The following is a 23,266-nucleotide window of genomic DNA, read 5'->3' on the forward strand; positions in this document are numbered from 1 at the left end:
TAACATGCTGACACCTGTCCCTCCTTTTAACCCCACACAGAAGATGCCTCTTTTTGGTTTAGGAATCCAGAAGCATTAGCTGGCAGCGTGCGTTCAGTCAGAAGTGCTCCTAGGGTACCTTTGAAGTATTATCTTACCATCCATCCTCCTTTTCGTGTGTTCCTGCTCATGCAATGGGAATTGTTTGGTCACTTACGTGCAGTCTATCCAAGCCACACCTACTACCCAGTGCTGCTGAGACATTGTTATTAATGACTCAATAAGCATTCAATCAATCTGACTAAAACCAAAAAGGTATCATATTTCATTAAGAGCAGGTACACACAATCCTCTCATGGCAGTTTTCCATAGGTAGAAATCCATGGGTGGATACAACAATTCAAAATTTCTGACTCATACAGGAGCACAGTAAGCACAGAAGTGCTGTGTCCCTTTAATTTGGTGAAGCAGCTGCTCTCACGCTGATGCAATACCTAAACTGCATAAGCACATTAAACTTCAAGTTTATTTCTACCAATGAATTTGGAAGGCATAATGTATTTTTCTCCTTAGCACATAATCTTTTGTTTTCCTTGGAGTCATCAATATTTGAAAGTTGATTGTAGAAGCAGAAAATCAGTGTGCAAAATAAATATTTTCTTTAGAGTAGGCTGCTAGTGAAAGATCAAACCCTACATGTGTTTCTGTAGCCTGGAAGAATTCAGAAGTAAACGCTGTTGATTGTTTTAGAGCACTGCCTAGCTCAAATACACAAAATAGCGTGAACAACGCGGTACCTAAGGTGCAATCTCATTTGCTACCATTTGTTGTTGCAATGGAGGATATGGTTTTCTTGGGATTCTGTTGACCTTTACAGCACCTGAGGGAAGCTCTCGCAGACAGCCAGGTCCTTCCATCATGCTTTCAAATTCAGCCTATTGCTGAGAGGCCAAGAGCTTTCATCAAATAAATGGATGTTCCACAGATTGTAAGATTTTTCTCTTAGATGCAAAATGATGCAGCTTTAAGAATAGTTCCATGGCTTGTTGGAACATGTTTAAATTACAGAAGCTTGCTTCATTTTATTACAATATTCTAGAGCATTCTGCATGAATCTTTTTTAATCATTATACTTCTTCATTCCTCGGGCTGTAGTGCAGTTGACTTCTCCGTGTGTTTGGGCACTAGTCTGAACTGCAACAGTGCAGTTGCCATGAGAAGTCAGGGGGGATGCTACTTTTGGCACCCAGATTATTTTGAACAAATGTAGAAAGTCCTGGGCATAGCAACTTTGCAGTCTACAATCAAATTTTCTACCCTTCACTGGCATTATCATGTGTTAGCCCCTATAATGCCCTGAGCTCAGCTTGGAATAAGTACATATTAGAAACACCAAACTGGTGAAAAAAATGAAAACTTAGGAAGGAAAGCAGCTTTTACTCAGACTTTATGAACACTTTTTAATAAATGTGCATTAATTATGTATTTATCAATGTGCAGTGTGCACTATGTATTTGTAGTTTAAAAAGATTAAAAGCCGCTTCTTACATAAAAATACAACTTTCAGTTACAAATTTGTTTTCAGCCTGCTTGTGTAGGGTCACTAGGATAAAAACGGGAATGTAAGAGATGATACTTCTGAAAATTCTTATGTGAAAAACAATAATTTACTGCCTTGATATTAAAAATGCAGCAAAGAGGAACAGAAGTGCTGCACATCACTCACTTCTATATTGAAGTCTTGGGAAGAAATTAATCATTGCTGTAAGTGGGCAGAACACAGCTGGGAGTGGCTGAATTGTGTTTGCAACCAAGGCAAGCTGAACAGCACTCTGTGAAGCAGCTCAGCTGGATTCCTCAGCAGTGAGAGGCTGCTAACCATCAGGCTTTTAAAACAGCGCAGTAGTAAAAGCCCACCAAATGGCTGCGAGAAAGTGTTTGGTCTCAGGCCCAGTGGGAATTTCCTCAGATTTCAAATAGTGGGGGCCATATGCCAAGATCCCTGCAGCACTACTTAGCTCAAAAGTAAACAGCTGAATATATTTGGCACAGTTTTTACTACTGCCGCTCAAGCAGCTTTCATATGGGTTTGTATGGGCACAGCTATCATAGCCCTGGACTTAAGAAGAATCCTTTTTAAAGTCAATATTCTATTGCTAAATCTCTGGATAGCATGTATAGGGAAGATATGAATTGGAAAAAAAAGCCCTTAAAAATAGATAAACAACGATGCAGAATTTTTTTGTCATTTCAAAGAGAAATCCCCCCTCCAATCACCTACCTATATATAAGGGCAACATTTCTTGAGTGTGGGACAAAGTAGGATAAGCTCTTCAAACTTCATGAAGGACTATTTTTCTCCTTTTCCAGATTATAATTTTTCAGTTATAATCTTAATGTTAATTTTGCAGTTACTGCAATACACACAGTTTGCCTCCTAATACGCTAATGCTACTATCAAAGTAGGTATGTTCCAAAAATGCAAATTCACATTAACAGCTCAGTGGTCATACTGACATGAAAAAATATCAGGTTCAAATGTCATGCCAGAACTCCTTGGTCTTCAGCTGACTGACACTTAGACATACTGTGAATGATAATTGACTTGGTCTTCAAGAAAGAGGTTACCAAAAAATTACAGCACTAAGCAGTACCAATCCATCTACTCTCAACAGTTTTGCTGGCAGACTCCAGGGAGATCTCTTGTCATATTCTCATAATGCGGTATTTGGATATTCCTCCAAAGAGGAATTATCAGTAACTGCAAAACTCCATTTATTGCGATGTACAGGATGGGAACGCTGGTGATAAGGAAGGCATTCCCTGGATCCTCCCCCAAAGACATGCCCGAGCTATCCTTCCAATAGGAAAAATCATTGAGGGTCCAATACTTGCTCGACAGAAAACTAAAACCAAGACTGTGGGCTTTGATGATCCTTTTATATGAGAGATTCTAAGGAATATTTGGTTTTGCCTGCTCACATGAGAAAAAGCACTGATCCTGTAGGAAATGATAATAAGAGTCACTTACATAGATGCTACAATGAGTTCATTTTATTGCATAATAGAGGACAAATGAAGTAGACTAATTGTGACAGAAAGGGACCAAACCACAAAGCCCAGCCCTCTCCCAAAAGCACACAAGGCTGTTCTTTCTTGTGGCTGCTATAAAAGTTCTCAGAATATTTCAAAGAAAAAGATGTCTTTGTTCAAGGTTGCAGTTCTTAGAATCCATAATATCTGTATCTGAAGTGTTTATAAAAATCAGTGTTTCTCAGAGCAGCAGGAAACCTTGCCACCTACGTTCAGTTTCTCCCACGCATTGTATATGTGTATATTGAGGCTTACCTGCCAGCGAAAAATCTATAGCAATGCATCTTAGATGAGCAGGTGGCAACAGAAAAAATAAAGGCTGCAGGGAAGAACGAGCATTCAGATAACCACAGATGCCTATTGCTGGCTGATTTCTCCAGTACTCCTAGGCCTACAAAAGATCTCTCAGATATTGATTCTTTTTCCTTGGTGTGAAAGAGATGACCAGTCCTGCTGAAGTTTGTCGGAGCTGACGGATGCTATGAAAGGCTTTTCACAACAGCACTGACAAAGCTGCTTGCCTGTTTCTTCCGCCACAGGAAAAGATCATACGGCTTCACTGTTGGAAGAAACAAAACAGCACACAAATACTGAGCAACTCTTTTAAGGTGAAATCAGTATTCAGGCTGCTCTTGCCTTCCAGATGTAGAGAACCCCATTGTTTCCATATGAAAAGCAGGTTCTGTATTGTTTAGGTTTGAGGAAAACAAGATAAAGCAATGTTTTTGTCAGTAATTCTGAAGTTCTTACAATACAAATGTTATAGCCAACATTTCAATAGTGCTATATAACAATTAAATTATGGACGTGAATTCTTAAAGAATTTCAGCACCCCAAGACACAAGGGAGCATTTTTGACAATTTAGATCAGAACAAGTACGATAGAAATGATTTGACATTGTTAAGCTTGCCTTTTGTCAATGTAAATATAGAATCATAGACTCATAGAATGGTTAGGGTTGGAAGAGACCCTCAAGGGCCATCTAGTCCAACCCCCCTGCAAGGAGCAGGGACATCTCCGACTAGATTAGGTTGCTCAGAGCCCTGTCCAACCTGGCCTTGAATGTTTCCAGGGATGGGGCATCAACCACCTCTCTGGGCAACCTGTTCCAGTGTTCCACCACCCTTATATGTGTACACACCCCATATGTGTACTATGATAACACCAAGGGGCAACTTCTCTCTATTAAAACGACTCAAATTCATTCAAAAGTGCAGTAAGTACTGAGTTTTTATCAACCAGAGTATAAACAATTAACATAAAAAGTCATATTTACATCTACGTATGATGAAAAGATGCTGACTTCTCCTTTTTTCCTCTTCCTTATTTCTTAAGATTATTGGACTCATTATTTTCCTCTTCAATGAAAGAAAAAAAAATCTTCACAAAAGAATTTTTTGTCTTTGGACATATAAATCCTTAAATTGGGTTACTTAGGACTTGAGTGAACAGGAGAATTGAATGAGCCAACAGGGGGGTTAAATGAAGCTGCAGTATCTAGCCAGGTAGTGTTTTCCCCTCAGATGACAGGTTGTTCATATGGAGCTACAGGGCTTCCATACAGCCTTTCTGGTAAAGCCATCTCTGACTGCGTGAAGAGGAGAAAAAAAGTCTAAACGCTTGGCCAGCCCTTTTTTTTTCCAGTCCATTTCACGCACGGGTTGCATAATTCTTGATCATTGTATACTAGTGATATTATCCAAAGCGCTGTTGGTTTAGCACCCTGAACAACCCTAATCTCTTCTGGGATTTATTTCTCAGTGGGGAGCTGAGCTTGTTTCAAGGGAGAGCCCTTTAGCTCTGGCTGTCCTGCCTTTCACAACAGATTGATCCAGAGGCACGCGGCTGCCCTGGTTTGGCTCAGCTGGAGACCCTGGGGCGGACACGGTTGACAGTGCTGGCACTGCAGCCTGGCAGGGAAGCTGGCTGGGGGCGGATGGAAGGACGGCAGCACCGTACCGCTTTGCAGCCAAGCTCCTGGGGGGCTGCCAGCCCTTGCACACCGCGCAGTGCAGCGCTCCCAGGGCTGTGCGGTCATATGGATGAAATGCTAGGCTCGTCTGGTGTTGGCAGTGGGAAAAAGGCTAAAACCGTTTCCTCCCTTCCTCACTGAATTAATTGTTGGTATGTGAAGTACTTCCTTCACAAAGAGAATACACTACTGAAATGATTGAAAGGCTGAAGCCTAATGTGGGCAGAAGCTCCAATTTTTCTTGTTATCTGAGGTTTGCAGACACGTATTTACAGATGAATCAACTCGGAGAGACAAATCAAGTCCCTAGAGCTTTTTACCACGGGAAATGCTTTGCAAAGTGTTCCAAGTAGTCCTTTATCAAATAACACCATGGTTTTGAGCCAGCAGCTCCTCATCAAAGTATTGATCCTTTCCTGGCAATACAACACCTTGTTGAGATGATGACATAACGTTTCCAGTGGAGCCAAGGGCACCTCAGCCCCTCTCCAGACACGCTTGAGCACGCTGAAAAGAGCAACGAGATGCAGAGTGCTGATGAATAGTCCTTTGCCTTCAAGAAAGGAGAGCCAGAATGCAAACAAAGATTTATTGACATAAACGCTTCTTTAACATTTCGAGATGAGAGAAAACAAAAGCATATAAGCATTGAGCTTCAACTCCTCTTATAAAACACAACAGAAGATTTCCTAAGCTAAGTTAAAAAGGTTACGGAACAACAAGGGTGCTATGAAAAACAGCATGGCCAAATACAGAAGGCAATATTATCCTAGATCCATCATTTCTAAGCACTAGATGAAAACTGACTGCTATTTCTCTACCATAATAATTTTCTCATTAATTTTACTGGTTTTGGGCATACTGACACCTATTAGCAATGAAATAAAGTGGACATTTTCTTCTGTTGTGCAGTGTGGAACAGACAGAAAATTGGAATACTATGAAGAGCTCATATAGCTGCTGCTGTGGTGATTTATTCCTTCACTGCTCCCATCTGGTCACACTTCCACTGGCTAATTATTTAAGAGCTATGAAGAAATTGCCTGAGTTACTTTTTCCTAAGGAAAAGGCCCCAGTTCAGACCCCCTCTCATCAGGCATGTTACAGAAGGAGCCAACACTCCTGACTTCTCAGTGAGGAGAGGCAGAGCACGTTTCCAGACAGTGGTTTAGATCTTAGCCGAACTAAAAACTATACAGAGGTGGCCCTGTTTCTTCACCTATACAGCCATAGAAAAGCTCATTTTTAGACACAGCAATTTAAATAAATCGTTCCATTAAATTTCCTCTTGCCACAAAGAAAAAAAAAATCACTATTCTTGGTGATACTCCAACAAAACGACATTTTAATTTGATTTCAATGTAAGACTAAGCATTTGTATTTAATGTGTGTTCATATATACACATATGCTGTGTCTAAACCAATGAAATGTAACTGTTTCTCTATTGTAGAGATTTTCAATAATACAAGCCAAAAGAGAGATGAATAACAAAAGAAATTCAGAATGGAATAGCTTTGAGAACAATTCATAGGTTGTACAGCCCAAGGGAGTGTTATGATCATCTCCTCTGATTTCCTGCACAAAGAGCATAGATTTTTCACACAGTAAAAACCTCAATCAAACCCAATGAATTGTAGCTGAAGTAGAGCATATTTTTCAGCAAGATGGTCTGTCTTGATTTAAAGAACTACATTTAGAGAAGCTCCTACATCCTCTACCCAATGATGCAATTGCTTATCTTCACTCTTTAGATAGTATTTCCCCTTAACTTCTTCTACTATTAATTTCCAACCATTAAACCATGTTATGACTCTGCTGCTTTCTGTAGTAGTGACTGTCATTATAATTATTTGCAGCTCTTAATTTTTGCCACCTATAAATGTACCTACAAATTAAAAATTTTGAAATTTTAGAGCATTAATAAGAATGTTGACTAGCATTGTCTGAAAATCGGTACAAGCAGAAGGATATCACATGCAAATTAATTTAAATCATAGGCAATAAATGTGGTAAGGGATCAGCTTGATTTTAGCAATATTAATGATCCTATTATTATTAACTACAAATTTAAAATTTTTGTCATGCAGTACTTATAAAACATGGGGTTTTTTTCAGTATAAAATAAATTACTGGCTTTTTTTTCTTTAAAAAAAAAACAACAAACCAAACCTACACCAAAGTTTTGTCTAGTAGAAACCTATTCATTGTTCCTCGAGCTACATTAGCTAGTCTAATATGAAATGCAATCTCCTTGTACAAACCTTTCCTCTCACAAAACAAAGCCAAAAAGGAGGAAACACAGATGTTTTCAAGCTTCATTAGTATTTTAATATTGTTCCTGTTCTGCAGCCCATGGCTGATTTTTCAGAGTTAGAGAGATTTTTGAAAAATGATGCATAACATATTTCCTCTGGCTACTTGTGAAATCTTATTTTAATGACCATGCATACTAGAATTATTACCATGATACTTCAGGATTTCAGTAGCAGAGATTAATCCTTTGAGCTCTTTCTATTTAAAAAGGCTTTAACTTCTGAGGAGCTGCCTGTGATTGCCTTATCATTTTCTCTTCAAAACTCAGGGACTATCTGGTGGTTTTATGTCAGTATTCTTAGCTCATTTCTCACACTAAGATTGCCAGTCCTGAAACAACTGCCAAGATCATTCAAGCAAAATCATAAATTTTCATTTCAAAATTTAGAAGCTGAGTTGTTCTTTCTTTTATTGCTTTACAACGTGATGCTACATGCTGTGTTATACAAGAAAGTGATATGAATAGTGAAATACTTCATTCTCACTCTTTAGTCTGAGTTTTCTTTTTTCCCTCAGCTAAAAAAAATTGTAGTATTCATACCTCTTTCTCAAAAGTAACAAGGCCTAAAAAGAACAAAACTATGCAGGTTTTTAATTTTTCCCAACTCCACCCAAATTCTTAAATTTGGAAAAACATTTATCATCTTCAGCTAATGAGTACTTCATAAATCCAATTCACTAACAGAGTACACCTCCTGGATAAGGAGCAGCAATGCTTTAAAGCCAATGTGTAAGAGACTTTGTTACCTTTGTAGTATCTTTTCACCCAAATATCTGTAATTGCTCTCATTTTCTTTGCAATATAATTTTGCTTATGCCTCTTTCACCAAGCTGTCAGCCCCTCTGTTGCTAAATTACAAGCCTTCCCCATGCTTCGCCCATTGTAAAATGGGCGGCTCAGCCAACAGCATTGCCACAGGAGCATTCAGAAACCCTTTTCTATGGAAAGTCATGCTGGAAGGATCCTGTTACTAGAACTCCACCTGAAACACCTTCATTATACTCATCACTCTCCTTTACATTTGCTCTCATTCAAACAAGAGCATATACAAACCATAAAAACAGCAATAAAAGATTCAAGTAACAAAGAATAGTTAATGAGACCTGATATGGACATACCTCTAAAGTAGCAAATTCCACTCCTCTTTAAGAAAAAAGAAAACCTTGTTTTGATACAACCCACTTGACTTGAATAATAACTATAATGTACTATACTCAAGATATTTTTGGAAATGGTATCTGTGCAACACACTGTGAGGTCAACTGTGAATTTATATTCTATTCTGTATTTGTCATTCACCGTACACTACCTGAACTCACTCTACCACTAATCCTTTTCTATCAAAATTATATTAATAGGATTTTAATACTGAAAATGTGTAACACTAAAAAAGAAGTGTTTTCAGTTTAAGTGTACATTTCAACTGCTCTGCCGAGAAACTCAGAAATGGATTAAAAAGCAAACAGTGAAACTTAATTACCTTCTAATATACATTTGGATCAAAGAGAAATTAATTGAGAGAGAAATTGGGTTGAATAGCACAGTAAAGGCTTTGCTATCCTCAAGAAACACCAACAAAAACTAATCCCTCACACAGACACAAATGACACAAAAAAGGCACTAATGATGGCTTTGAGGCATGAAAAGAGAAGTGTCAGTGGTAGACTTAAATTAGATACAGAAATCTAAGAAGAAACCACAAAAGAAATTTCAATAAGTGCCAGTAATGGAGCTGGATGGTCAAAGACAAGACTAGAGCAAAAAGAAAAACCCCAACCAAACCCTGCAGCAACCAGTCATGAAGATTGTCAGAGAGCAAAGCTATGAGCTCAAGATAAATTGTAAATGCCAAGTAACACACAGCCTGATGTGTTCTAAGACCTGGAAATATCTACTGAAGACAGTCCCTCAAAATTTCTGTTTAGTATGTCTCCATTCTTCTTATACACATGGAAGGAGTTAAAGATCCACTTCTAAATAGCTTTTTTTTGACCAAAAAATGGAAGTGGCCAAGGACACAACTAATTCAGCGGCACGCCAAATGCAACATCTCCATGCTGAATACATCTTCTGAGAAACTTTGTTTAGAGCATTATTACATGCTCAAATCTGTTTTTGCACTCCAGTTAATTACAGATGATACTTTTTTTTAAAAAAAATCAAGTTGTAGATTCAGAAGAAAAGCTCTAGACACCCATCTTTTACATTCCGTTGTATTTCATGTCCAGTTTTCAGATTAAAGCAATAGAAGACAGTTTTGCTATTTATTATGACTTTGGAAAAAGAAGTGGTTCTGTGTTTGTTCCAAGGAATTTTCTACTCTTCTTGACTTTAAAGAAGTGGTATTGCCTACTTCCTCATCAAGCTACAGTACTAAGCATGTCTCCTGGCACCTCTGAAGTTCTCCCAATAACTAGATCTTTTAGCCTCAGGAAAAATCAACTAATGCTACAACAATTTTTCTCTGCACCTTGTTTTGATAGCAAGTTAAATGTGAAGTTTAGAAATGGATTTGAATTGTATAATATAAAGAAAATACATTTCTGTCAGCAAAGAAGAGAAGAGAACTACCATGGCTCAGAGCCAAATATGCATTGATTTATTTCTCTATGTTTGAAGTTCTGTCACGCTGCAATGCTATATTTAAATCTTCCCTGTATGTACAGGAGCCATAATAAAGTGGAATTTCAAGGAACCAGACGTATGTTGGAAAGAGGATCTGTTGCTTTTGCCAACTTCCCTGTCTTCCACCCAAGACTTCCACTTTCAAAGCGTCCTTCCTCCTCTGAGTCATTTATGCCTCAGCTGCATATTGCATCAGACTTCAGAGAAGAGCAGTTTCGTCCACTGGACTGCTGGTAAGCAAGCGCTCCTTGGACACAGAGTGTTGTTCTGGGCTACGCCCAACACATGGTGTCAGATTATCAGTTGAGGTTGTGACACGGATAAAAATAAAACTAAAAACCTTCACCTAAAAATACATGAAATGTAAACATGAGCACTGTTACTAATATTTTAGTGAATGATGGCTTTTGAAAACTACCCACATCAATCACTCTTCTAGGAGGAGAAACAAGAGACAAAGACATTTACTCAGAGATAGTATATATTTATTTATACTTTTTTTTCCCTGTTTCTCAGTTTCTTTCACTGTTACTGAACACAGAGTGTGAGTGTGCACGATTCCTCATATGTGCACTACCAGCATAAGTGTATTTTGGCAAGTCTGCTCTTATTTTCAAAATAATGTTCATTTCATTTGCAATAGAGAAGGCCACTTACAGAAAAAAAAAGTTACAAAATGTTGTGATGACACTCTATCTGCAATGATGACTCCTTCTGGCCATGACTCTCTGATGTCGATTCCTTCTCTGTTTTTTCCTCTCCAATTTTCCAGAGAAAAATTGCACTGCACTGAAAGAGCTGTTGTGATTATGTGATTTACTGGACCATGTTTAACCTCTTTCAGTCTAGCTATTGGCTATCCCTCTTCTTTAACATCCTTTTGTCTTCCCTGGTTCTACATGACTGCTTCTCCCATTTATCTTACCTTTTTGTCACCAAGAACTGTACCCTCTGGGATTGTTGTCTTCCCTAGTATAAGTGGCTCTCTCTGTTTCTACTACCCTTTTCTTTTTGTGCAAAATGCTGGTTTTGGGTTAGCTTGCTTGGCAATTTCACTCCCTTTGCTCAATTTTATGTTAAAGAACTGCTTTTTCCATGATATTTACAATGGCTCAGTAGAAAGGCATGTGCATGGATCAAACAGAAACAGTGATCAACCACCACAGAAATCCCTGTGTGCTACATGTAGATGCACTTCCATCAGTTTGTTAAAGCAGTAAAAACATTTGCAGAAACCAATGCTTCAACATGGAAGTGGCTCATTTTTATTCAGTTTATTTTTTTTTTCCTTATTAACTAAAGGAAACAAAAAATGCATATAGAGAAATGTGGTCTTGTTAGTTTGTAAATAAGTCAGTTTAAACCACACCTTGCAGTTGTATCTACATTACAATGTGTTGCTGACACAGCGATATAAGGATAAGCATGAACAAGCACACTCTCTAGCTTACACTTTATCAGCAAATCCTCCTGGTGTGAGTGTAGCTAAGTTAGCAGGGGAGTGCTGTTGTCAGCTTAGTTAATTTTGTTTAGCAACAATCTATACTTCCCTGTGCATAATGAGAAAAGCTTCTTTTCTCAAAATACACTCCACCTCCACAGAAAAGTCTACCTGTATAACTGTACGAGCACAACTATATTAGCAGAAGCTCTCTAGAATAGACAAACCAAAAAACAAATTGGTATTGACCTTATAGCGGCCTTCCAGTATCTAAAGGGGATTATAAGAAAGACGGGGAGAAACTCTTTAGCAGGGCCTGTTTTGACAGGACTAGGGGTAATGGTTTTAAAATAGAAGGACGTAGATTCAGACTTGATATAAGGAAGAAATTTTTTACAATGAGGGTGGTGGAACACTGGAACAGGTTGCCCAGAGAGGTGGTAGATGCCCCACCCCTGGAAACATTCAAGGCCAGGTTGGACGGGGCTCTGAGCACGGCCTTTAAAGGTCCCTTCCAACCCAAACTATTCTATGATTCTATGAAACAAAACAAATACTACAATAGGCCTTTTAATATTTCTTCTTGCTCTGAAGTAACCAAAATGCCCAAGCACGTAGCAACTGAAATTACTGCAGGTTTATACGGCAATCCCAGCAGGGCAGAGCTTAGTTAATATAGCTGCGTGGACTTGGATGTTTGAAGTAGTGTAACTACAGTTAAGCACAACTCAATATTAACTGATTTCCCAAGTGCTTATTTAGATTCTTGGGAGTGTTTGAGGACTGTGCTAACTTGCTGCAGTAGGCGAGTCCCAGTGGTGTCTGCAGTGTTGTTGTACTCCTTGAATGACAGCACCTAACACTGGCAGATCTCCTTCTCAAACACGATAAAAAGGTTGACAACTGAACCTGTGTACACCCTCAGCTGCTCATGTCACATTTCTGTAACCAAAAAAGTTAAACAGGAACACTGCTAAAATACATGTTCAGACCACCTTTTCCTTCCAAGCACTGTATAGCTGTGAACTTACCTTCTTATGATACTCTACCGTTTTCCAAGCCCTTTCCAAGGACACATTCTTTGCAGTTGGATCACCTTAATTGATGGGCTTAAAGAATTGTACCTAAATTACCTGATGGGGTCTTGAAAGGTTCCTCTTTCCAAACCCCTTCCATCTCCAGAATCTTGGCAACACAAGTTTCTGTCAGGGACAAAATAAAACACAGAATAAGGAAAAAAAAATAGAAGTTAATGGAAAGTCTTTGTTTTGTTGAAAGTCAAGAACAGAGAGGACCCACTCCAGCTTCAGATAACTTCTGTCTAAGGGTCTAAACTGGCAGCAGCTCTCCACGGTACCACTGATAGAGATTTTGTGGACTGTGGACTTCAAGTTCTTCTTGATATAAATGTATACTGAATATAATGAAAACTAAATGGTACAGTTAACTTTGTTCTGGCTTTATTATGTAATTCAATAAAACCTCCACTTCTAAAATGACCCAGAAGATCCACAAGGCTGCACCAGACTGACACAAAAGTTGAATGCCATTACTTCAGGATTCAGGTCAACTTTTACAAGCATGACAGATGGCTTAGGCTATCTAGCCAGAAGCTAGTTAAGTTTCCCTTTGACAAGTATCAACAATAAACAGAAAATAAATATAGTTTCAAGATTCATATTAATGCTAATGATAGAATGTATCTTTTATAGATTAATCACTTTTTTGACTTTCACAACTGAAAGTAACTAATTTTTGTATTCTAACAGCAACAAGTCTAATTTAAATGTATCTAGCTAAGATCAAGCAAAGTTCCACTCGTGACCTTGCAGGTTTCATTTTCACTTTAGCTAACAGACATAGTTCATATTTGTCATAGTTTAGCTCTGCTCATGACCAAGCAATGCAGTCTCTCACTCTCTCCCCCCACCCTCCCAGGAAATTAGGGAAAGATACTTTAACAAAAAGGCTCAAGGTTTGAGATAAGGACAGAGAGAGCTCATTGAAGTTATCATTATGGACAAAACAGACTCGACTTGGGGAAAACAATTTTATTATTATTATTAATAATAAAACCAAAGCAGGATAATGAGGAAGAGAACAAAGTGACTTCCCTCCACCCCTCCCTCTTCCCAGGCTTAACTTCATTTCAATTATCTCTACCTGTTTCTCTTCCTGCTCCTCCACCTCCATGAGCAGCACAGTGGCGAATAGGGGTTATGGTCAGTTCATCACATGTCATTTTCCACTGCTCCTTCCTCCTCAGGGGAAGAACTCCTCACATTCCTCCCCTGCTCCAGTGTGGGGTCCCTCCCACAGGCTACAGTCCTTCATGAACTGCTCTGGCATGGGTCGTTTCTTCCACAGGGTGCAGTTCCTCCAGAACAGCTGCCCCAGCGTGGGCCCTCAACAGGCCACAGCCTCCAGGCATCCGCCTGCCCCTACGTGGGGTGCAGCTGGATCTCTGCTTCTCCGTGGGCCTCCATGGGCTGCAGGGGCACAGCCGGCCTCACCATGGGCTGCACCATGGGCTGCAGGGCAATCTCTGCCAGGAGCAGCATTACCCCTCCCCCTCCACTGACCTTGGCATCTGCAGCCGTTCCTCTCACAAGAAATTCTTCACAATCGGCTCAGGCAGATGCCTCTCAGGTTCTCTTCACATCTCCTCTCTTCACTCCTTGCAGCTGGGCTGGGCTGAGTCGGGCCCAGAGAGTGGCCCGGTGAAAGGCCAGGGGTGAGGTCTGCAAGGCCCACAAGGCTCGCGCCTCGCCCTTCTGCCCCCGCTTCAGCTTCTTCACTTCTTTTTTTTTTTTTAAATTACTTTTTCCCCCTTCTTAAATACGTATCACAGAGGTGTTATCACTGAACATTCCACCACCAATTGGCTTGGCCCTGGCCAGCAGTGGGTCTGCTGTAGACACAGCCGAGTCCACCAGACAAAGGGGAAACTTCTATCAGCTTCTTGCAGAAGCTGCCACTGTTGCCCCCACCCCTAAACAAACCCAACACAACGTTACATTACACTTCTTGTGTGTTCTATTAAAGCTGCTGACACTCAAGGTCATGACGCACTACAAAAAGCTTATAGGTTGAGTATCTGGAAGTGGAATCCTATTTAAAGGACATGAGTAGAGAAGGTGACACTACCCACAACACATTTATTTATAAGTACCACTGAAATTACTCAGACATGCAGTCTTTCACTCTTGGACTATGATCTTGCAAGATGTGTGAAACATTTTATTTTTGTCAGTTCTTTGAGGATAATTGCTAAAGTAAACCCCAAAGCAGGCAGAAAATGTCATTATTTTTTTATTCTTAGTAAATAACCTACACAAGAAATACATACTAAAGAACAAATGTTGTGTTGCAGATCAGGTATTACACTACATGCCAGTTTTTGAGTTAATTATGCCAGAATGTTCCCTGAGCAATCTTTGACATATTAAATTAGTGTTGCATTAGGATGTAGCAAAAAACTCTGTAAATCAGCATTGTTTTCTCAAGAGCCATACTCCAAAGAGTAACATAAAACCATGCCTATTTTGTTTGCAGAAGTGATGTATCCTTGAATCAGAATTGCTGACAACTACAGACAGGTGAAAAGACCCTCCGTTTTGTATCATCTCAAATCAAATAAACAGAGTAGATACAATGATTGGAGGAGTCCAATCTTCAGGAGAGCTTTGAACTTGAGAAAGAGTAAAGCCTCCCACCTGCAGCAATTGCATAAACAATTATAAGCAATTGGAAAAAATAAAGTGGAAATAATCTGATGTATTTTGCTGCAAAACAGTGTTAGATCTAACTTGAATGAAGTCTGTCTTCTTATCTTCAGTTAACCTCTTCTTCCATTGACATGACGAGCTTTGCATTTCATCCTGAAGCGTACTCTGAATTTCTCTTTATGGTTAAATCAGAAAGGATTAAAGCCTGAAAACATCATACCTGGAGTACCATGACATAAAAACTGACTTTATAGGACTAACTTAGTTAAACACAGGTCGAACCAAGAGCGGGTCTCTGTACCGTTCCAGGCTGGTACCACGCACACCGCGACAAGCTCAGAGAAAGGAAGGGAAGGGAAGGGAAGGGAAGGGAGAGGCTCCCTGGCGCTGGCGGCCTCAGCCTGGCTTTACAGCAGCGACAGGACCCTGCCAAGGCTCCTGACGCCGGCCGGCCGGCCGGCCGGCCCGCCCAGCCCCGCAGCTGCCAGCTGCCTTCTTGCCGCCCCTGCTCCATCCTTCACGCCGACCATTCCCAAGGAGGCAAGGGCGGACGCTGCCCTGCCACCATCACACCAGCCCCGACCGGAACCACCACCGCAGCGGGCTCTGCCTGACGGGCCTTCCCCACCCACCGTCCAACACCACCTCGCTGCGATTGGTCCAACCTGACTCATCCGGCAGCACTGTCACTTCTGGTTGGTCGAAACCTCTCAGCCGCCTTGGTGGGCGAATGAGCAGCGGGGTTGTTTCCTAGTCCCAAGATGGCGGCGCTCAGTCGTGTTCCTGTGGAAAGGAGTGGAGGGGAGTGAAGCCTGAGGGAGCGGGCCGGGCTCCGAGCAGCGCCGAGGGGACAGGGATGAGGTGACGGCCGCCATGGCGAGCGACGGGGGCAGGAAGCAATTCTGGAAGCGGAGCGCCGCGAAGGTGCCGGGCAGGTGAGAGGGGCTGCGGGAAGGTCGGGGCCCGCGGGCCCGTCCCGCCCCCAGCCCGGTAGCGCCGGGCCGCGGGGAGCGGTTCAGCCCAGCCCCGCCGCCGAGCCCGTCCCTCGTCGTTGTTTCTCCAACACAGTGTTGCTGCCCCCTCGGCCGCTTAGTTCGGTCCTGTTCCCTCTGCGGGCATGGTGTCCGGTCGGTCGCTGCTTGTAGGTGGGTTGGCGTAGGGCCCCTCCGGCCGCCCCTCTCTCGTGAGCTCAGTGCCCAGGGCGTTTCGGTGTCGGGCGCCTCCAGTTCCCTGATCGGAGATCGCTGGTGGTCTCAGTAAGCGATGAGTATAACTTGCACCACAAAAGCTGTTAAATAATTACTTGACCGTGTGCTCTTAGCCTGGTGTCAGGGTCAGAAGAGTTAATGTGACTTTGAGGATGTATTTGCTGGAAAACTTTGAATGGGAGAACGTTTTTGTCACTCCTAGCGATGATACAAGTTATGGAGTTTTGTGACTTGATGCAAGTTGTGTTGTTTTGAAATACTATGCAGGAAGCTGTGCTTTGTAGGCATATAGCCATATTTTAGTTTCTCTTTCATGTTTCAAAGTGTCATTACTTTTTTCAACTTTTTTCCTGAAGTGTGAATGGCAGACCCAGTTGTCGTATCATTCCTAGGAGCGGCAAACACATTCTCCCCTTCAAAATTTTCCGGGGAATACACCTCCAAAGTCACATTAACTCTTTTGACTATTGTGTCAGGCTAAGGCGGTTTAGATGATTAATTAACAATAATATTCTCTGCTTCCGTCCCTAAACTGTTCTCACAGTAGAGCAATTCAGTTTTTTATGTTCTTTTTGTAAGAATGATGCGGGTTCTTGGTGTATTCAGAGAACAGTGACTCTATACTTCATACCATTTACCTGAATTCAGTAAAATAATCCTACTCATACTTTTAACTTCTATTCTCAGTTACCCATAGGCACTAACTGGTAGTGGTTTTGTGTTGCTAGTTATAAACTAACTCTTTCAGTCCAACGGTTCTTGTCTCTCTGAACTTCTTATTTTGTAACTTTGCTGAGTCCTTTGAGGGTAAAACAACTTTGACCCTCCTCGATTACACAGGGTCTATGAATAATTGCAGTAAATTAATTTGCAGGCAACTACATGTGGGAAAACAAGGATGCTGTGGAGAATATGTTTTATTATTATTATATGGAAAGAATTGTTGTTACTTTATATTTGAGTGGATTCCTATCATGGTCATTCACAGAGTGTCTGAAGGAAAAGGCAGGCTCTGTCTGTAGGCTGAGATGGAAGGTGACTCCTGATCCCCATGTGAGCGTAGAGCAGGAGGAGACTTGGCCGTGGAGCGTACTTGAGCGTGTATGGCATGCAGTCATGTAGAATCATAGAATGGTTAGGGTTGGAAGGGACCTTCAAAGGTCACCTAGTCCGACTTCCCTGCAAGGGGCAGGGACATCTTCAACTAGATAAGGCTGCTCAGAGCCTCATCCAACCTGGCCTTGAACGTTTCCAGAGAGGTGGTGGATGCCCCATTCCTGGGCAACCTGTGCCAGTGTTCCACCACCCTCATTGTAAAAAAAATTTTAGTAACGTCTAACATAAATCTACCTCCATCTGTTTTAGAATCATAGAATCATAGAATGGTTAGGGTTGGAAGGGACCTTCAAAGGTCATCTAGTCCAACCCTCCTGCAAGGAGCAGGGACATCCCCAACTAGATCAGGTTGCTCAGAGCCTCATCCAGCCTGGCCTTGAACGTTTCCAGAGATGGGGCCTCCACCACCTTTCTGGGCAACCTGTTCCAGTGTTCTATAACTCGCATTGTAAAAAATTTTTTTCCTAATTTCCAATCTAAATCTACCCCCCTCTATTTTAAAACCATTACCCCTCGTCCTATTGCAACAGGCCCTACTAAACAGCCTTTCCCCATCTTTCTTGTAGGCCCCCTTGAGGTACTGGAAGGCTGCTATCAGGTCTCCCTGGAGCCTTCTCTTCTCCAGGCTGAACAGCCCCAACTCTCTCAGCCTGTCCTCATAAGAGAGGCGCTCCAGCCCTTTTATCATCTTTGTGGCCCTCCTCTGGACCTTCTCCAACTGGTCCATGTCCCTACTGGACACAGTACTCCAGGTGGGGTCTCACCTGGAGGGGCAGAATGACCTCCCCGCCCAGGCTGCGGTTGGCCTTCTGGGACGCAAGGAAGGGCGCATTGCCTGCTCATGTAGAAAGACTGGTGATGGACTGACTTTTTGATTTGCTTGGAATCACATAAAAATCGGTGGAGTTTTTAAAACACCACCCTTAGTGGTCTCTAAGGCTAATTTCACTGTTTTTAATACTGCCCCTGTAGTATAACGCTAAGCCTGTCTTAACATTTGTTAGGACTGCAGTTTTTTTGGCTTGTTTCTATCGCAGGCTTACTAAGGTTGGACTTATTTATATTTATGACTGGAGACTGGTTTTGATTTGTCGGCAGGGCACGTTTGTCTCTGTTTATATGTTTTTTTAGTATAGTTCTACGTAGATGTTAATGCTGTGTATGGCTTGCTCCCCCTCCAGTCAGGGAGTTTTGTAATAATTATTTCCATTGTGAAGCCACATGTAAATCTTTATTGTTTTATGTGGAGATTTTTTACTTAGAAAATAATTTTATAGCTGACTACTGGGAGGAAGTGAACTTTTAGTTTGTAGAGAGTTTTATTGTTTACACAGTAACATGCTGTTTTGTAATGTTAGGGATTGTAGTGAGTAGATCTGTCTTTGGAAGCTTATTTATTTCAGAGCATTTATTTTTAATACTCCCATGGCTTTTATTCTCTAAAATGACATCTTTTGAATTTTTCTTTAAATTTATCAGCCTTGTGCTATATTAACAGTTAAGAATTGACTGGTTGGATTTTGGGTGACAAGGGTACATAGAGGATTCAATCTTTGCAGACATTTATTTGAATTTTTGTTTGTTTGGTTTTTTTTTGCACTAAATAAATGAAGAAGTAATAAATCAGAAAACAGAAATAGTTTAAAAGTAGAGTAGATTCTTATTCTTAACTTTTTTCCTGTTTTGATTACTGGCCAGACAAATAAGTCAGTCTAAGTTAGCCTAGGTCTCAAAAAGATCTCCTATTTGGCAAACCTATGATTTTTATTAAATTTCTTTTTAGTATACACTTCATTTTCAGCTTCATTATGTTTAGTGATATGTGGGATTCTTTGAAATGGAAAACTGTTGAAACATTTCAGTTCTGTTTATTATTGACTATTTAATACATAGAAAAAACTCAAATGTTTTATTATTTTTGTGATAACTCTCTTTTCCTTTAGTATTCAACATGTGTATGGAGCTCAGCATCCGCCTTTTGATCCATTATTACATGGAACGTAAGTCAATCTAATATTTACATATTCTGGGTAGTTTGGATCTCCTCTGCCTTCTCTCCTTTTATTCTTCCCTGTTGGCTGTAAAGCTTATTATTAATCTTCCTTTTTCAATTTTTGTCGTAATCTTGACTTTTCTGTTCTAACTTCTCTTTTGTGACTTCCTTATGCTTACCATATTGTGACTTCCTGATGCTCATTTGTTGAGCTGTTCAGTTCTTAACTAACATAGATTGCCAACTTTTAATACTTGTTTGAAGTTCCTTATAAATAAGAAATTTTATGGTAAATACTAATCTTAATTTAGCAGATGAAGCTTACAACTTGGGTGTAAGCAGCTTTCCTGCATGCATCTTTCTGTTTATGGACTGCATTTATTTGTCTATGTATAAGAGAAAAAAGTCAGGTTGTGGGGTAGGTGATTTTGAGGCAAAGGTGAGATTTTGCTTGTGGGTGGGAAGATAGTAAGTAGGATAGATTTAACAGTGATTTAAGAGTTTGTTGCCTTAGATCGTGATTATTGGATATTGGAACACAATGTACATGAACGTGGCAACATTATGTTAAACATCACTAGTAACCAAATAAATTTCATGCTGATAACCCACAACTAAAGCAAGTGAATGATTTTTCATCTCGTTATGGCTGAAGTGTTTAGCAAAATGTTACATTCTAATGGGTTCTGCTTTTCATATTTTGCTTTATTGTCTTTTTGTTTTAAGTTTGTTTTAAGCTTTGCTAAGGACAAGGTTATTTTTGGTTTGTTATTAGATTTCGCAGCTGCTTTGAAACCAGCATTGCTGTTAAAACGTTGGTGTACATGAGAATTCTGGGAAAACTGTGTGACCAAAGAAATGAATGGCCCGGAGCAGCAGTGACAAAAAGTAATGTCAGAGGAAAAGTATTGGCTTGGAAGGAGGTCATACTTCTAGTGGATTCTTTTTAAGAGCTGATTTGAAATGCCACAAGAAGTAAACGTGTGCTAGTTAGTTTTCAGATGATACAGAGTTGAAGGCAGTTGAAATGTGTGACCTTGAGAACGGAAGAAAAACAGATGGGGTGAACTGATTCAAAACGTGTAGTTGTAAAGACAAACCCAATAACAAAAATGAGAAGCTTGTTGCTTGGAGTGATGACAGAAGAGGAGAAAGACTTTGCTGTTTTAGACAATGGTTACAAGTTGAGTGAAAGTGTTAGTGTTTAGCACCTGTTAGGAAAGATATTCCTTGTAACATGTAGCAAATGTTACTGACATTGTATGAAGACTGTGTGAGAACTTCTTCAGATTTCCCGTTCTGGCTGCCTTGTCTTAGCAGAAAAAAGTTAAACTAGCACAGATGGAAAGACAGGGATGGTCAGAAAGGGCAGTTAAATTAATGGCAGTAACTCTTTTTGTCTCTTTTTTTAATTTTTTTGAGAGCAGACTGGGAAACTCTCTCAATGCCTTATTTAGCTGAAATCTGGAGGGACATGTGATTGCTCTACATTAATGTAAGTGAGAGCAAGTGCTAAACTAGGGAAGGACACTTGGTTCATCTCTCTTATACTGCGTGTTGACAGAGGGACGAAAGGTTAGGAGCTGATCAGCATACGCTTAATCTAGTGACTAGAGGAAATATCCTGCCTATGAGAAGAGCAAAGTTCTGAAGCAGTTTGTACTGGAGCGCCTGAATGGGGAGGAATGATAGATCTAATAAGTTTTAAGGTGAGGCTTGATTTGTTTATGACAGTTGTTGTGTTACATGATTGCTTATAATGACTTAGGAGTAGACCTGATTACTGCTCCTATGTTGTTACGCAGCAATTACACGGAAAGGTCTGAAATCTCTACAGAAGTTCATGAAGCAAGGGAAAGTGCAATGTGTCCTGTGTATCTTATAAGCTATTCCAGTAGTATTCATTTTATTTGACTTTGGGATTGGTCTTTTTTTTATTTTTTAATTTTTTTTAAATTTTTTTTTTTTTCCAAGGCAAGGGAAGGGAGGATTTTTTCAGCTTCTATTCAAAGCCGAGAAGAATCAATTTTTACCTGCCATTGTTCTCAGACATATTCAGCTGTATGTTGTCATGGGTGGATGTAGCAGTAACATGAGTGGTGGAAGATAAATATTTGCTACCTATATAATGTCAAGTGTGTACTTTTGCTTTTTGGCCCTATCCATAGTGTTTTGCTTACTTCATTACTAGTTCTCTGAATATTGTTTATTTGTTTTTGAATAGCTTGATAAAACCAGGTTCAAAGCCACCTACAACTCCAGTGAAACTGAAGAGAGTCAGCACCTTTCAAGAATTTGAAAGTAACACAAGTGATGCTTGGGATCTTGGCGATGATGATGATGAACTCTTAGCAATAGCTGCTGAAAACTTAAATACAGAAGTGGTCATGGAAACGGCTCATAAAGTAATTCAGAATCACAGCAAGTTACAGGAACAGCATAGATTTCAGGAAGAACATCTAAAGGAAGGAAAACAAGTGGAATCTGCGGAGCTAACTTCAATTGCATGTGGTGATAATAGGCTTGTTAAATCAGTCAGTGAAGGCCATACATCGAGTTCATTAGGTATGTTAAAAAATTAAAAACATGTTGAAAATCAAATGAGGAGAGCTATAATATTAACCTTTTAAGACATTAACCCCTTCCCAACATTTTTTTAGTACCTCAGGAAAGTATTATTAATCAATATTAGTTTATTTGACGGAGATACTGCATGCCATATGGAACTGTAAAGCGTGTGTGTGAGAAATATATAAGTGAGGGAAGGATAATTAAACTTTTTTGTTTTCAGTCTTAATACGTTCTCGGTTTTGGAAGGAAGTTGCACTGTTGAATGGATTTTAATGGTTAACTGCACCAAAATGTATGCAATTAATAGTATTCCTACTACTGTGAAAAATTGTTATTAGAATGCTATTGTATGAATTATATTGGAAAAACTGGAGAAAACCATGCATATGGACTGGGAAGTTCACCCTCATGTGATCTCGTCTGTTTTATGTATAAACTTTATAGTAAGCAATGATAACGACTTTTTTAAAATGGTGAGGGGGATAGACACAGCTTTCAGTAGCAGAGAGATTTTAGAAATCAGTTAGCCTTGCTGTTAGTATGCTCTCTAATTGATGTGTTTTAATTGTGGAATACTGCTTGGAAGAGTTCTCCTCCTGCTAAATTCAAGTCATTTGAAGTCCAGACTTGTGCTATACTTGTTCTCCAAAACACAATTCTATTTTAAATTTACAAATTAAATTCAAGTTCTTAGTAGCCTTCTTGCTAGTTGAAGCTAACTGTTATGCTTCTTTTTCCCTTCAGATAATGCTAGTGAAAATTCTTCCATCCAGAGATCACAGTCCCTTCCACAAACTTCCACACCTCCCTCAGTGAGTGGAATGGCAGACCACAGTACCTCAGTTACTCCTGCATTAACGGAAAGAGAAGCATCCCGATTAGACAAATTTAAGCAGCTACTTGCTGGCCCCAATACAGATCTTGGTGAGTATTTCTTATAGGAGCTATGAATTATATCTAAATTATTATTTAACTATAAAATTTTCCTGTTTGATGTACTGTTCTACCTGATGGTTTGGTTAGAATCTAATCCTTTCAACATTTAGAATTGATCTTGTAAAAGAAAGACGGAATATAATTGAATGCTTGTAGCATTCATGCTTGTAATGTGCAATTTGCATACATACTATAAATACGTTAGTAGGCTTTCTTGTTCTTGTCTGTCATATTATTCTTCCTACTGGACTAATCTCTGGAGGAAAAAACAAAGTATAATTAGCTGTG

At 40.0% G+C, this 23,266-nt stretch overlaps 1 protein-coding gene and 1 long non-coding RNA gene across 2 annotated transcripts in view; one reads left to right on the forward strand and one right to left on the reverse strand.

Moving 5' to 3' along the window:
• Positions 1-3,054: 3,054 nt before the first annotated feature.
• LOC147601981 (uncharacterized) lies at positions 3,055-14,222 on the reverse strand. Its single transcript, XR_015258448.1, has 4 exons — positions 13,590-14,222; positions 12,560-12,628; positions 12,220-12,368; positions 3,055-3,631 (listed from the first exon to the last, which is right to left on the reverse strand). It is a non-coding gene; the product is annotated as an uncharacterized LOC147601981 (long non-coding RNA).
• Positions 14,223-15,905: 1,683 nt separating this feature from the next.
• The window catches only part of TBC1D22A (TBC1 domain family member 22A), a 188,114-nt gene continuing 180,753 nt past the window's right edge, over positions 15,906-23,266 (forward strand). The window contains exons 1-4 of the mRNA XM_086746912.1: positions 15,906-16,089; positions 19,422-19,478; positions 21,696-22,036; positions 22,787-22,966. Coding sequence (XP_086603038.1) covers positions 16,028-16,089; positions 19,422-19,478; positions 21,696-22,036; positions 22,787-22,966 — 640 coding nt within the window. The 5' untranslated portion in view covers positions 15,906-16,027. The remainder of the gene's footprint in view (positions 16,090-19,421; positions 19,479-21,695; positions 22,037-22,786; positions 22,967-23,266) is intronic.

This window comes from Chlamydotis macqueenii, chromosome 1 (genome assembly GCF_036417535.1).
Source record: "Chlamydotis macqueenii isolate bChlMac1 chromosome 1, bChlMac1.mat, whole genome shotgun sequence".
Taxonomy (NCBI): Eukaryota; Metazoa; Chordata; class Aves; order Otidiformes; family Otididae; genus Chlamydotis; species Chlamydotis macqueenii.